Here is a 16,882-nt window from a genome sequence, read left to right on the forward strand (position 1 = left end):
TATCATCAATAGCATCAATACCTTCATGACTTTCTTCTTGAGCCACTAAAGAGTAAACTTTGCTGAGAGGAGGTAATGGATCCATAAGCAGAATTTGAGTACGAACAATGGAAAAAACTTCATTAAGGCCACTCAAAAACTGAATCACTTGATCCTCATGCCTAAATTCTTTAACATTTCGCATGGAAGCACACACACATCTCATAGGGCAAACACATGAACGTGTAGGTCTATGACTATCATACTCTTCCCAAAGAGATTTCAATTTAGTGTAATAGTCATTAACAGAACCAGTACCTTGTTTGAGATTGTTGATCTTAGATTTGAGCTTCCAAACACGAATGCGATCAGCTTTGCTAAAACGTTCTTTCAACTCATTCCAAACGTCAGAAACGTTATCAATATACACAATGCTCTGTGCAATACTATCAGAAACAGAGTTCATGATCCATGAGTGGATAAGATTGTTGCAACGTTCCCATGCAGAAAAATTCAAATCATTATCAGTAGGAGGAGGAATTGTTCCATCTACAAACTGATACTTGTTCTTGCCACCAAGACCTCTGCGCATAGCACGCGCCCAAGCTTGATAATTGGACGTGTTCAATTGAGGCTTGATTGCAACTGAATGAGGTCCATCACTGGGATGAACATAGTAAGGTGAAGAATAATCTTGTGTTGGATCTTGATTTCGAACCATGATTGATTGAAAGAAAATCAAAATCTGAACGATTCAGGAATCAACACAAAGATGAGAAAAGAGATACGAAAAAGAAAGGATCTTCAACGAGAAGAAAGAAGAAAAAAGAAAAAAAGCTTGAAAAAGCTTCAGAAACACGCATCCATGGCGGAAACGGTGCGTAACTGAATCGTAACCACCTTCCCCAAAGAGAAGGCTCCTGATACCATAACAAGAAACTCGAGAGAGAGAAAATGAAATGAAAGTGAAAAACTTTATTAATGAATCAATCAAATGATACAAAGTGTATACACTTATTTATAGACTAATGAGAGTCTATTGTAGTTATCATACACTAATCATATACTAATGCTACTCATCTAACTGCCATAACAGAAAGTCCAGCTGGCATATTCAAGTTACTTGATCCTCAAGTAACTTCTTCTTCCTCATTTGTGAGCTTACTTGCATCACAAGTAATCTCCTCTTCCTCTTTATTTTGTAACAGCCTCCAACCACCATACAGAAAACGGGATCATCATGATCTAGTAGAATCTGCATCATACAACAAAGTCTCGCGGTGGTACTAGCTCCGCCTATGACAACATTCTTGAAATAAGATGGAATTTTTTCCAACGAAAAAGCAACAATAAATGGTTACGATGATGAAATTGCGGAAAACTTATAGGAATAAAGTGATTCAACTCCTTCTAGTTCCAATGGTTTGGAGTCGATGAGGTCGATGGGTAAGCGGTATAAATTGTAATTGCAATGTCGTTTTCAATGCAGTGGAAGTAGTACTCTAGTGTAGTGAAGGTAGTTCTCCAGTGAGTGGGAAGGTACTTGCAAAATAGATTAGTCCTACAACGCTCAAGTCTGTGAGAGAAATGATGAAGGAAAGAGTGCGAAAAAGGTGTAAATGTGATCATACCTTTGGTGTGGCGCGAAGCCACACTTGTACAGAGGAGCCTAGCTGTAACTGACTTTGTGAAACCCAACGAGGAATGCAGAAATTCGTTAGATAGTATGAACCGTCCAGATTAATGCAGTCGCGATCTTGTGTAGAGCACAAGATTTCTTTTGTCCTGCCTTGGGTGGCGAGGATTGTGATTTGTTGCACCACCATGTATTCGGTCAGCGATTTGGGCTGGGGAAAGTCTGGAACAGTTAAAAACCATTAAGAAGTTTGTATATAATGCATTAAACATTTACAATACTATCAAATTTTATATAGGCATAATTCATCAACATAATTTGATAACAGAAAATCGACATCAGATTTTCGTTGATTTCTCATTAATTCATCTTAACTGTAGCAACTGTTAAGGGAAATATGGCCGTGTTGCTTCAAGAGGACATTCTAAAATTTAAGAATTCTCTATGTTGATGGAAAATGTTGATGTTGATTTTGTGCCTTTCAGCTAATAGAACAACCTTGACCTCTTGAATACTTGGAAAGTAATATAATTTTTTATAAGTAGATATTATTGTACCATATTAAGCAAGTTGCAAAGAGAGAAAAGATTAATCTTTACATATATACAGAAGTCATATACATTTGTAAGCACGTTGAACAAATTATCATATAGTTGACATTGTCACCTTAAACTTGAAATTGAAATTTTACAATACAATTTGAATGAAGTTTTAATCTTTTTTTACAAAGTCAACAATGAGCTGAGAGGCTAGCCCGGTGATGTTAGTTGTTGCAGCTGCATACACTATAATGAAAGAATATTTTAGTAAAATTTGTAACCAATGATTCTTTTTATTCTTTACTGCATTCCCAACCATAATACCCTCTTGCACACCATGCCTCTCATCATTTATCTTCTTCACAATAACTGCATCAAATACGCTTGAAAGAATGCTCGTATAATACTCAAAGTCTTGTTGTTCCGCAACCACATTAACATCGAGCCACATGAAGACCAAATCAATTGCTTTATTGATCTTTTCCTTTTCTTTTGACGAAAGCATCAAACTAATATCCTTATCATTTATGGCATTCCTCATGTTGTATGCATACTTCTCTAGTACATTTCTCGCTTCTACCTTCTTCATATACCTCTTGTCTTCATCTTTGTACTTCTCGGCTTCTTTGATCATCCTCTCAATTTCCTCCTTTGACAACCTTCCCTTGTCACTTATTATTTTAACCTTGTTATCAACTCCAAGGGACTTTTCCGTGGTACAAATGTGTAAGATGCCATCATCATCGATTTGGAAGCTGATTTTAATTTGAGGAACACCTACCTGAGCAGGAGGGATTTCCAGAACAAATTTTCCAAGCAAGTTGTTGTCCCTAGTTATTTTCCTTTCACCTTCATAAACATGAATTAAAATATTCATTTGGTTGTGCAAATGTGTGGTAAATACATGTTCCATTTTGGCAGGAATTTTTGTATTCCTAGGGATTATTATGTTCATAATCCCCCCATGAGTCTCCAATCCAAGGGACAAAGGAATGACCTCCGTCAATAGTAAATCTTGAACCTTCTCACTAAACTCACCACTCAATATCGAAGCATGAACAGCAGCACCATGTGCCACTGCCTCATCGGCATCGATGCTTTTGCATAAAAGCTTCCCCCCGAAGAAATCACTCACCATTTGTTGCACTTTTACAATCCTAGTAGAGCCACCAACAAGGACAACATCGTGAATGCTACTCTTGTCCATCCCACTATCAATTATACATTTTTCTACAATCTCCATGCACTTGTCGAAGTAATTCTTGTTGAGTTCCTCAAACTTTGCGCGACTAATCGATGAGTAGAAATCTATACCTTGATTTAAACTCTCTATCTCAATCGTGGTCGTAGTGTTGGAAGAAAGTATCCTTTTTGCTTTCTCGCAAGCAGACTTCAACCTCCTAAGGGCTCTTGGATCTCCACTAATGTCGATTGTATACTTCCTGAAGAACTCTTTCACAAAATGGTTCACCATTGTATTATCAAAGTCTTGTCCCCCAAGGTGAGTGTCTCCTGCAATGGCCTTAACATTGATAGCACCATTCTCAAATGTGAGAATGGACACGTCCAAAGTACCACCACCTAAATCAAAAATGAAAACATGTCTACATCCATGATTAAAAGGTTTCATGTCAAGACCATATGCAATTGCAGCTGCAGTAGGCTCATTGATTATTCGCATAACATTGAGGCCAGCAATAACACCTGCATCTCGAGTAGACTGGCGTTGTGAGTCATTAAAGTAAGCAGGCACAGTTATAACAACATCTTCCACTGTTGATCCAACGTAAGCTTCAGCTATCTCGCGCATTTTCGCCAATACCATGGATGAGATTTCTTCAGCAGCAAAATGCTTTTCTTTGTCATTATAGTTAACAACAATCATTGGTTTGTCATTGAGGTCCCCAATTACTTTGAAGGGCCACGACTTCATATCACTTTGTACGATTGAGTCGCAAAACTTCCTACCAATTAGCCTCTTTGCATCTACAAAACAAACAAAAGAGTTGGGTACACTATGAGAAAAAATGTTGTACCATTTTCATTGCATTTGAATAAATCTGTATGTATAAATAAGATAACTCTAATATATTGTTACATGTATTTACGAATAGGAAAAATTGTTATATATTTACAAATCAAATTACACTGATCGATGTAACATGTATTGTTAAATCAGTAAATAACTTTTTATTGGATATTTTTATAACAAAATTCATAGCTAGATTAAAAATTATTTTGCATATAATACATCTATAAAATCATTTGAAATATAATATACAGTTGGTTTAAAATTATTTTCATATCATATTCATTTGATCATTGTAGCCGACCCCACTTAGTGGGATAATGCTCGGTTGTTGTTGGTGTATTCAGTTGGTTCCAAACTCAGCTTGTATCCAAAAGAGTTAATATATGTTACCTCTTGTAAAATAAGCGGTTTCTATTTACCCCTTTAAAAAAAAAATTAGATTCCAACCCAGTAATTTGAAGATTGTTTGGTTTTAGACTTTCATGAATTTTGACCGTACAAAATCGATAAAATGACAGGGGTTAACCAAAATTTGTTCAAATTATAGAGGGTGAAAGTACCCTTATTTTTTAAAATTTGATGCCATAAAAGTTTAAAACTAAAGAATCTTCAAATTAGCTGAAATCTAAAAAAGAAATTATACAGAAGGTAAACCAGAAACCGCTAATATTCGATAGGGTAAACATATACTTACCCTATCTAAAATAAGAATTTTAACCAAAGAAATAACATGCATAGGTTAAGTTTCATGCATTAAAATATCATATATAGATAGTTGGCTCATCAAACACTAAACATCATGGCAGAACATGATAGTTTATCTTATCTTGTGTCAGTTTATCCTAAGTAAAATCAAGAATAATCGAGTTTAGAAGCTTTTACCGAAAACAGTGTTGGTTGGGTTGGATGCAGCCATATTGAAAGCAGCATCACCAATCATTCTTTGAGAGTCAGTGAAGGCAACATAAGAAGGTGTTGTTTTGTTCCCTTGGTCGTTCGGTATGATCTGTATCCTATCATGCCTCCATACTGCAACACAAGAATAGGTTGTTCCAAGGTCGATTCCTATTGCAACTTTCTCACCTTTTGCTGCCATTTCTCTCTTGCAAGGTCAACTAAGTTTTGAGAAGAAAATAGAAATGATGATGAGAACAAATTGTTGTTTGTTTTGGCTAATGTATAAGGTTTTCTTTGAGGGCTTGGCTTATAAAAAGAAGTACAATATGAACTTCTTTGTAAGTTTCGTTGCTATTTCGGATCAATTTTCATGATTTTAAGGTTGGTGGTTATAATTTTCACAAATAACTAGTGGATAATAATTTGCTCAAAAACAAAAAACAACTAGTGGTGCATAATTTAAGACAAAAACATTTGCAAAGACAAGACCTTTCCGTGTACATGTGCATAACAAAAGACAAAGGTGGTTATATTTTTTATAGTCACTAGAAGTCAAGCTGAAACTTTCCTCGAAAAAAAGAGTAGTCAAGTTGACACTAAAGTTCAAAATTGATTCAGTCAACTCTTATTAAGGTTCTCATTTCATTAAGATGGTCACTCTTACCAATCGGGGCTTTTGCTACTTGCAAGAGTGAATATTCTCTTTGGATAGCATATTAAATCCATCTATATAGGCTATAACCCTTATTTATAAAATAAAAAGAAAAAAATTCATCAGACGCCAAACTTGCATTTCAAAAATCCTTTTTGATTTTGTGCCTTACCCTCTCAGCTAATAGAAAAGCCTTTTTTTTTCCCTTGGAAACTTTTGGGAATTCCGTCTTTATTGCGATCCGTCCCTAGTCGTCTAAATGCAACATTTAAGTTGCCATGTGTTAGCTTTGAGGGGGATGGATTTAGTCTCATATCGGTTGAATTGGACTCTTGATAAGAGTGTATAAAAGAGGAGGCACTCCATGCATTACAAGCCGGTTTTGTCAAAATGAGTTAGGCTCCAAATTTCTACGGTTCGCAAATACTTCAGAGTCGGAAGAACATTTTTTTGTAATGTGTCATTTTTTAAGTGCTATTTGGTATGATTTATTCAAGAGGTTTTAAGTGAATTTGGTTTTACCAAATAATATTTTTACTTTACCTCAAACTTTTAATTCTTTGGTTGGGAAGAAATAAAAAGATTGTTTTTGGTTTAGCATATGATGTTGTGATATGTTTGGGGGCCAAAACTGCCACAGTTGCAAAACATAGGGGGCGGTTTTGTAGTTTTTTTTCTTAGGGGGCTAAAACTGCAATTAAGCCTAAATAAACTGTCTTAGGTGGTAGGAACTGACAATCATCAAATAATCACCCAACTAAGGTGATTTTAACAACCAGAGAGTAAAACCTAAATAGGTATCCTAAACAGACACAAAGAGAAGACAAATCTACTTAGAAAAATTATTTAAGTATCAAACTAGGTAACAAAAATAACATACTCAAATTTCAGCAGAAACAAAGACCGTTTTCCAAACACACTTTTGTCAGCAGAACCCAAAATTTCTTCCTCTTTGCTCTCGCATCACACTCTCTGTTTCCACTTTTACTATGCGGTGACCACAATTGTTTTAACGCTGCACACACATACTTCAAATAGGGACTTATTCTGTTTATAGTGTGTGTTTGTTTTAGTGGTAAATGTAACACCCTACTTCTAATAAGCGGTAAAACGCGCGAATATACGAATATATTCTAGAAATAGATGCTACGTCATCAAAACGAAAACAAAACATACATGTATAAATTATCAAGTTTCATGAACATAGCAGCGGAACATATATATAAACCATATGAATAACATCTCCAAATCTCATGATAATAAATACATCTCTCGATCTCAGATACAATCAATATCTCAACTCCAAAATTACATAATCAAAACAGAATCCAGCATGCAAGTACTACCCTAGATCAGAGCCCTAATCTAGACACTTGCACATAAAAAGAGGAACTCCGCTCCTCGGCAACATCAAGCATACAATCTAAGCACCCTGCACTCATCTACCCGTCCATACGGAAAGGTAGGTGGTAAACCACTGAGGGTTATCCACTGAGGTGGTAAACCAAGTGGCAAATACACAAGAATATGATATATAAGATTATCATCATCCAACATCCACTCACAAGTCTATAATTAATCATAGAATTCGTTTACAAATGGATTTATCAATCAAAGGAACTTTAAAACAAGTTTGCACAAGTTCGTCTCACATTTCACAACTTTGAAAATATTGGAAGTTATGAACCAAAACCAATTTAACAAGGTCAATTGCCTATGCCATGTATTCTCACAAGCCACATATGTGTGCAGTAGAGGTTACCTCACTTTCACAACTTTGAAAATATTGGCCACATATGAAGAATTCACAAAAATTCCGAAGTTTACCTCACTTTGCCACTTTTCCAAAATTCTAAGTTTTCAAGGTAAAACAAGTAATTAATCCATGGAATCAGTTGTAATATTCATTAAAAGTCATATAAACATTGCTTAAGTATAATCCCACTTGGTCTCTTTTTGAAAAGAATCAAGTTCCGAAAAGTCCGTGTTCTTGACCATTTTCAAGTTTCAAGTTCAATCCTTCAAAAATTCGATCCAAGTCGATTCAAATGTTGTTCCAGTAGGATTATCGATGCAAACAGTGTTTATAGAGGTGAAAAGAAGTGTTAGGAAATGCTCGGACAAGTCACAAAGATCACAAATGAAAAGTCAAAATTGGCTGAACAGAGCCCAGCACGCTTAAGCATCCACAAAGCCGTAAGTCTGGGTTCTGCACGCTTACCGCACGCTTAAGCGTGCAGTCTGATTTCCAAAATTTCAGCTTTCGGGTTTCAACCTATTTTCACCCAAAAATCCCCATTTTGATCATTTAAAAGCCCCAAACTAATTCCCAAAGATGTTTATAGGTCATACATATTACCAAGCACTCAAATATACATCAAACTTGGAATTATAACATCAAATGCACATAATTCATCAAATTATCATCACTTTCTCAACTTTCAACAACAACGCAAAATCTCTTCATCAATTCATCAATCTTGATACCCAAAACATCAATTCAACAACAACATGTTCCAAATCAATAACAACAACTAATGAACATGAATTCTTACATAATTCAACAACAACAACTTCATTATTCACCATATTTGCTCAATAACACAATATACCAACAATTATGCATTTCAACATGTTAATTCACATACAATCACACAATTATCATGTAATTCATGTTCTCAAACATAACAACAACATTCATGCACGAATTCACAACAACTAGATTCAATTTAACAATTTCACAAAAATGTGTAAAGAGTAAAAATTATGAAATTATGAGTGAAGCCTATCCCTCTTACCTCTAACAACAAGAATCTCTAACCAAGGCTTCCATTTAGCTCGTAAAGATGAAATCCTTTTCTAGCTCTAGCCTCCGACCCCTTTCTCTTGTTCTTCTCTCTATCCCCAAGTTCTCTTCTCTTGTGTTTGTGTGAAAAATGATCAAAGTTCTAACCCTAACCACTAATGACTTAGCTTATATACGCCCTCTCCCTTAATGGGCCTTAACACACTAAAAATAAATGGGCTCTCACTAAATACACTAATCCACTAATTAGCACACTAATGGTAATTAATTAGCAACCTCGGCTCTAATTAATTCTCACCTACCGACAACTCACGAATAAAACGGTTCTAACTAAAAAATGATAAAACGCTATTCCCTCAAAATTACTATTTTACCCCTCAAACGCCCAACACATGAAAATGCACACGAACATAATTAAGTACAAATAAAACAATCAAAATAAAATAATCGCGAAAATCGGGCTGTTACAACTCTCCCCCCTAAAAGAATTTTCGCCCTCGAAAATTTACCTGAAGGAAACAACTCCGGATACGAATCCTTCATCCTACTCTCCGATTCCCAAGTAGCACTTTCACCAGTTGGTCCAAACCATATAAACCTTCACCAAAACGATCTCCTTACCCCTCAAACGCTTCACCTCACGATCTTTCACTCTAACTGGCCACGTCTCAACGGTCAAATTATCTCTTACTTCCAAATCGTCCACTTGAATCACATTAGACTCATCATACACATACTTCCGCAACTGAGACACATGAAACACATCATGAAGATTCGACAACAACGGCGGTAACGCAATCCGATACGCTACAGCTCCAACCTTCTCCACAATCTCAAACGGTCCAACAAAACGCGGTGTCAACTTCCGACACTTCAAAGCACGACCAACACCGGTTACAGGATTCACCCTTAAAAACACATGATCACCAACTTGAAACTCAATGTCCTTCCTCCTCTTATCATGATAACTTTTCTGGCTGCTCTGAGATGCTTTCATCTTCTCTTGAATCATCTTGACCTTCTCGGTCGTCTCTTGCGCCACATCCGGTCCTACAAAGCACTTTCTCCTGACTCATACCAACACAACGGCGTCCTACACCTCCGACCAAACAAACCCTCAAACGGTGCCATCCCAATACTAGAATGAAAACTGATGTTATAAGTAAACTCAATCAACGGTAAACATTCAACCCAACTGACACCTTATTCCAAAACACAAGCTCTCAACAAATCTTCCAAACTCTGAATAGTCCTCTCCGTTTGACCATCAGTCTGCGGATGATAAGCAGAACTCAACCTCAACTTAGTTCCCAACGAAGCTTGCAAACTCTCCCAAAACTTAGAAGTAAACCTCGGATCCCGATCCGAGACAATACCAGAAGGAATACCATGCAACCTGACAACCTGCTCAATGTAGATCTCAGCCAACCTCGCAACAGACATACAGTCTTAATCGGAATAAAATACGCTGACTTCGTCAACCGATCAACCACCACCCAAATCGAATCAAAACCCTTCACAGTCTTCGGCAAAGCTCTAACAAAATCCATAGAGATACTATCCCACTTCCACTCTGGCATAAACAACGGTTGCATCAACCCCGACGACTTCTGATGTTCAATCTTAGACTTTTGACAAACCAAACAAGCATACACAAACTCTGCGATCTCCTTCTTCATTCCAGGCCACCAAAACAACCTCTTCAAATCCTGATACATCTTAGTCGCTCCTGGATGAATACTCAAACTACTTCTGTAACCTTCTTTCAAAATCCTAAAGATACTCCAACCATCTTCTCTGCCTCATATTCAATTCCTTCTGATCAAACAGGTACTTCAAACTCTTATGGTCACTGAACACCTCAAACTTAGAACCATACAGATAATGCCTCCAAATCTTTAACACATACACAACAACTGCCAATTCCAAATCATGAGTCGGATAGTTCTTCTCATGCACTTTCAACTGCCTCGACGCATAAGCCACAACCTGACGATTCTGCATAAGCACACCACCAAGACCCATCTTAGAAGCATCACAATACACAACAAACGATTCCTTCGGATTCGGCAAAACCAACATTGGAGCTGAAGTCAACCTCTTCTTCAACTCCTGGAAACTCTTCTCACACTTAGCATCCCACACATAAGCTTGTCCTTTCCGAGTCAACTGCGTCAATGGCAACGCCAACTTAGAGAATCCCTAAATGAACCTCCGATAATAACCTTCCAAACCAAGAAAGCTTCTAACTTCAAAAACAGACTTAGGTGATTCCCACTATAACACTACATCAACCTTTGACGGATCTACGTCAATACCGCCTTTAGAAATCATATGACCAAGGAAACTCACATCCCGCAACCAAAACTCACACTTCGACAACTTAGCAAACAACTTCTTCTCCTTCAAGACTCCCAACACAATCCTCAAATGCTCTTCTTCAGACTTCGAATACACCAAAATATCATCGATAAACACCACCACAAAACGGTCCAGGAAAAGATGAAATATTCTATTCATATACTCCATGAAGACACCTGGCGCATTAGGTACTCCAAATGGCATCACATAATACTCATAGTGTCCATACCTTGTTCTGAACGCAGTTTTGGATATATCTTCCGCCTTTACTCTAATCTGATGATATCTTGACCTCAAATCAATCTTGCTGAACACTTCTGCACCAACCAACTGATCCATTAAATCATCAATCCTCGGAAGCGGATATCGATTCTTGATTGTCACCTTGTTCAACTGCCGATAATCCACACACAACCTCATGCTTCCATCTTTCTTCTTAACCAACAACACAGGAGCACCCCACGGAGAAACACTCGGCCTGATAAACTACTTCTCGAGCAACTCTTCCAACTGCTTCTTCAACTCACCCAACTCTGATGCAGACATCCGATACGGCGAAATCGAAATAGGACTCGTTCTTGGTACCAAATCAATTACAAACTCAACTTCCCGTTCCGGTGGTAACTTAGTAATATCGTCCTGAAAAACTTCAGGAAACTCTTGCACTACCGGCAAACCACCCACTCCTTTCTCAATACTCTCCTTCAATGAAGCAAACACCATAAACACACTAGCTTTACCGTCCAAAGACTTCTTCACTTGTCAAAACTCTGCTGAAATTGTTTTCACATCAAAGTTCACTTAGAATTTCTTATAAACTTTCATATCTTAGAAATTCTAGAGTCATAAGAGTCTGTATCTAATTTGTATTTATGAACATCACTGATTGTATATCAAGTGTTCAACCTCAAACATTTTTCTTTGTAATTGTGTTTGTTTAGAAGTCTCTTGCTTTTGTGCTTAAACATATGAAGTCTCTTGCGTGTGCGCTTGAGCATAGGAAACATCTTGCTTTTGTGCTTGATTAGTTTGAAGTCTCTTGCTTTTGTGCTTGAGCAATTGTAATCAGATATTGATTTTAGTGAACTCTCCTTGGAAGTGCAAGGGGGACAAGACTACTTCCGGATTGTGGAAGGAACTTGTATAATTGCTTTGTGTCTTTCTCTTCTCTCTATCTCTTTACATTATTCGCTGCATAAGACTCCTAACTTTGTTCCAGACTCTGAACTCTATCAGACTTTGAACACTGGACTTAGTTTTAAAAAGAAGAAAAACCTAACACAATTCAACCTTCCCTTCTTGTGTTTTTCTCACCTTCACTCTAGAATGCATATCTAAGAGTGTGAAACCCTTGTAACATGATTTATAACCTAGAAAAATCGATTTTCTAGCTCTGGAATGAAGTTTAGTTCTATGAACTTGTAAAGATGATGCATAACATAAACAACCAAACACTTTGAAGGAAAAAATATCATGTAATTTATTGTATAAAAAAAGAAAATGAGATTGGTTTTGAAGTATGGGGGTGGTGATTCTATTGATGAGAAAGACAACATGAAGAATGACATAAGACCAATATGAATAGGGAAGTTTGGATTGAAAAAGAAGGGCTCTGCCAACATTAAGGATATGTTGGTGTTTTTTCTCAACTCTAGCATTTTGTTGAGGAGTTTCAACACAAGATTTCTGATGTATAATACCAAGAGAAGCATAAAAATCTGAAAGCATGAACTCAGGGCCATTGTTTGACCTGAAAAATTTAGGGGTGACATGAAACTGGTTTTGAATCATTTTAATGAATGATTGAACATGTTGAGAAACTTCAGTTATAGACTTAAGTAAAATGATCCAGAAAAATCTACTATGGTCATCAACAATGGTAAAAAAGTATTGGCTAAAATGCACTTTTAGCCCTTTATGTTTGGCTCCGTAGCAATTTTTGCCCCTATTAAAAAAAATAACTTTCCAGCCCCCCAACTTCACCTCCTTTTGCAACTCAGTGGCCCCCTCCTATTTTGACCCGGTCAATGCCCATGTGGGCCTTAGATGGAAGCCACGTGGCATTTATTGAATTAAAATTTAAAAAAAATCCAATTAATTATTTACATAAATAAATAAATAATGGAAAATGAATAGGCACAAGAACATCATCTTCATCTCCTTCTCATTCATGTTGTTCTTCAATCTCCTCCATACATACACAAGAAAAAGAGAATCAAACACAGCAAACCCAATAACAACAACAATTTCAACAAATCTACAAAAAATCAAAAAACCTAAAAAAAAATCAAAACCCGCAAAAACACGAAAATAACTTCCCAGAAATATGAATTCGGAATTAGTTCTCAACACCACAACCACAACCATATTCAGAATTTGTTCTCAACACCACAACTAGATTGTTTTCAATAAGACAACTAAAGCTAGTTCCTTTCTTCATTGTCTCAGAAAGAGCAGCAAGCACCTAAAATAATTGAAATTAAACAATAGTTTGAAGGATAAACATCAGTATATGAGTATGGCTAATAAAGAATTGAATGTTAAAATAGATAATTAACACAGAAAACCCTACAAATAAAAATGAAATGAAATGAGAATGAGAATGAGAAACCTGATCATAAACGTGACCAATAATTGAAGGACCCCATGAACCAACATCGTCAATTCTCCACCTCCGGCGCCACCGCACTCGTCAAACCTATACTTCTTAACCGCCTTCAATCCATAAATATGAATTCTGGGTTTTTTCTCAACACCACAACCACAACCATATTATCCACCTCCGGCGCCACCGCAATAGGTATCAGAGAAACATCGTCGAAACTGTCATCGAAATTGGAACGGTGACCTTTAACAACAACGTTAATTGGTTAGTGAAATTGGGAAGAAAAAAATAATGTTTGAGAATCCATTGAGAAGAAAGGAATTCATATCCTATCACTGGTGAGAAAGGAGGAGGTATTGATTGGTGAGTGAGTTTGCGGTTGTTGGGAGTAGAGAGGAGGAGGTGGTTGTGTTTTGTTTCTGGATTTTGAAGGATGAATAATATGATGTTGAAGGTGAAGATGATGAATACCATGACTGTTCCTCTGTTTACCAGTTTTTCCATTTTTTTATTTCTTTTCTTATTTATTTAATTATGTAAATAATTAGTTGGCTTTTTTTTTAATTTTAATTCAATAAATGCCACGTGGCGTTCATCTAAAGGCCACATGGGCTTTGACAGGGTCAAAATAGGAGGGGGTCCCTGAGTTGCAAAAGGGGGTGAAGTTGGGGGGTTGGAAAGTTGTTTTTTTAATAAGGGGCAAAATTGCTATGGAGCCAAACATAAGGGTCCAAAAGTGCATTTTAGCCAAAAGTATTTATGTCCATGCACAGAAGGGACAAACAAAGGACCCCATATGTCAAAATGTAAGAGTTTAAAATTAGAGGATGCATGAGATAAACTAGAAGTAAAGGGAATTTGTTTTTGTTTAGCAAACTGACAAATGTCACAAATTACTTTATTATCATTAGTAATAGAATAGTACAAAGATGACATTTTATCCATTCATTGATGAGATAAAATGTCCCAATCTAAAATGTCATAAGACTTAAACAGGAATAGAAGTACTTGAATTACAAGTAATTTAATGAGAAATAATACAAGGTGCATTTATTTTGCTAGAAATAGAGTTGACATATGGTAAATTGGAAACATGAAACTTGTATAAGCCATCTTGTTAACAAGCCAAACCAATCATCTTCAATGATGTTTTGTTCTATATAAGGCATTGATTAGAGGATAAATGAAATACACAAGACAATGACTGACACATGATAGGGCCAAACCGCAAGTGCACGGCCTATCGAAGTAGTAGTAGTAAGTAGAGTATCGTTCCGCTAGGGAGTTGTTCAATCTAATTAACTTTTAGAAAATGATTAGAGGAGAAAGAAATAAGAAGTTTGAGAGTGCAGTTGTTGAAAGTAAATAACAATAATAATAAAGAGCCTTGGGATCATTGGTTCATCATAATAACGAATCTTTTCACAAGCAAGCCTTAAACTTTATAATTCTATGTTAATCTTAATATCTAAGGACAAGTTTCTCTTTAGCATATCACAGCTTCTCTCAAAGTCAGAGAGTGTATCCCTCCAACAACCACACCTATTCTCATGGGTGATTGCCTTTGGGACCCTTGAAGATCGAAACTTTATGTGTCCCAAGGTTTGCTAGACTATTCTCATGTTTCGCAAACCTTGTCTAAATTCACTTGTTCGGATATCAAAGCTTCGCGTTCGCTTTATGAATTGATATCTGTGATGATGAATTAACCATTATCAAACCCTCCGCATTCGCTTCCACAGTTTGATAATAATTAATTCATGTTAAAACGGTGAATTTAGATTAGGAATTAAGGTAACATATAACTAGGGTTTAAGGCTTGGCTTGATCCGGATTACGTCATTAGACTTATCCAACAATCCCAAGACAAAGAAGTCTACTCACTCATGTTCATCGTAGACATGGGGGAAGAAGAGAGAATGCGATAAAGTAAATTGCGAGAAAAGAAAGTAAAAGGAAAGAGAGACTTTATTGAAATAATACTTGCAATATTCAAAGTAAAGGTGAATGTTTATGGTGGAGAGCTACTCTATTTATAGCTTTACAATTGACTTAGAAACTAAGCAACTAAAAGGGCAAAACAGTAAAGTTGCAACATGGTAACTTGGGCCCGAAGAAAAAGCAGCAAAAGAGGCCTCTGGAGGTGGCACAGCCGTGCCACATGTTGGCACTGGCCGTGCCAAGCTTCTGACTTGGTGGGAACATATTTTTGTTCTGTATCTTCGTATTTTCGCACTGTATTTTCTCCAGTCCTCTTTCTTTTGCTCCAAGACACCTTCCACCATATATTCGTTCCTAAAATATAATAAAAAACAATTTAAAGTAAAATATTCAAAAAGGAAATAAATATGCAATAAAATAAAATAAAATCTTTATAAAACTAAACTAAATAATGCATTAAATTAGACTAATTATTGACTCATCAAACTCCCCCACACTTGAATCTTTGCTTGTCCTCAAGCAAAAGGCAATAGACATAGCAGCAACAAAAGATTAATCATGGCAATATTAAGAACATAGGTCTCAAAATAAAGGTTTTGCTTCAAGTACACTAATTACAATTTCAAACATTCCTCATGAACCTATTCTACCCAACATCAAGTCTCAAGTGAGTGTGTGTGTGCAGTCCAACCCTTTTCTTGCTCCTGTATAAGACAGATATTATGAGGAATAGGTTCTATCCTTAATGCTAAAGTAACCGAGAAAAGTTAAAATTAGATTGATGGGAATTTAAGTTAAAATTAAGTTAGATTAACAATTAAGCACAAGGGGCTGTAGATGCTTAGGGGCTATCTATCCTCGTAGGAAGTCTTCTCGGATGTAATTGTCCTTTCCCCCTAGATTCAAAATCACCCTAAGCTGTGCTGCAAAATTTTATTTTATTTCATCTCCGCGAAGGAAGTCTTTTTGGATGTAATTGTCCTTTCCCCCTAGCATTGATGAATTTGTTTCACTTTAGGTTCAAATTAGGGAGTCACCACCACAATTAGGAAGTTAGGGATTGTCCTTTCCCCCACATGTTGGTGCCATTCTCTCGCCCCATTTAACTTTAACAATTAAACATATAACAATTAAGAACATTTGATTAATTTCCCACACAAACTTATATTACTTTTACTCTTAAGACTTTAAAGGGTCTAAGTTAACACTAAAGATAGAACGTGTTCCTTAAAATACCTATTCGTACATTTGCTCAAAGATTGCAACCAGGTGCTTTTCTCATCGGAGAATTTTCACAATAAAACAAGACATGGGTATAGCAAGAACACAAGGAACACAAGAAACTACTTTCATGTACAAGAAACAACCTTTAAAGAAGAGACAAAACAAAAATTTTATGCCAAATTTTACATTGAAAAGAAGCTACTTAATCAT

General features: G+C 36.4%; 1 protein-coding gene across 1 annotated transcript; it reads right to left on the minus strand.

Moving 5' to 3' along the window:
* Positions 1 to 2,185: 2,185 nt before the first annotated feature.
* On the minus strand, positions 2,186 to 5,367 carry LOC146914152 (heat shock 70 kDa protein 18-like). The gene is made up of 2 exons (XM_085717070.1): positions 5,069 to 5,367; positions 2,186 to 4,140 (listed from the first exon to the last, which is right to left on the minus strand). Exons 1-2 carry the CDS (start codon positions 5,280 to 5,282, stop codon positions 2,327 to 2,329), a joined length of 2,028 nt encoding a protein of 675 aa, XP_085573196.1. The 5' UTR covers positions 5,283 to 5,367; the 3' UTR covers positions 2,186 to 2,326.
* Between the last annotated feature and the right edge of the window lie 11,515 nt (positions 5,368 to 16,882).

Source organism: Medicago sativa, chromosome 6, assembly GCF_051527215.1.
Source record: "Medicago sativa cultivar Bolivia chromosome 6, Bolivia_mono, whole genome shotgun sequence".
In the NCBI taxonomy this organism is placed as follows: Eukaryota; Viridiplantae; Streptophyta; class Magnoliopsida; order Fabales; family Fabaceae; genus Medicago; species Medicago sativa.

Excerpts from the sequence above, each read along its gene's own strand:
- LOC146914152 (XM_085717070.1), bottom strand. The coding sequence starts at position 5,282 with ATGGCAGCAAAAGGTGAGAAAGTTGCAATAGGAATCGACCTTGGAACA. Across the intron at positions 4,141-5,068 it reads CCCAACCAACACTGTTTTCG|ATGCAAAGAGGCTAATTGGT; the intron begins GTAAAAGCTTCT and ends TTTGTTTTGTAG.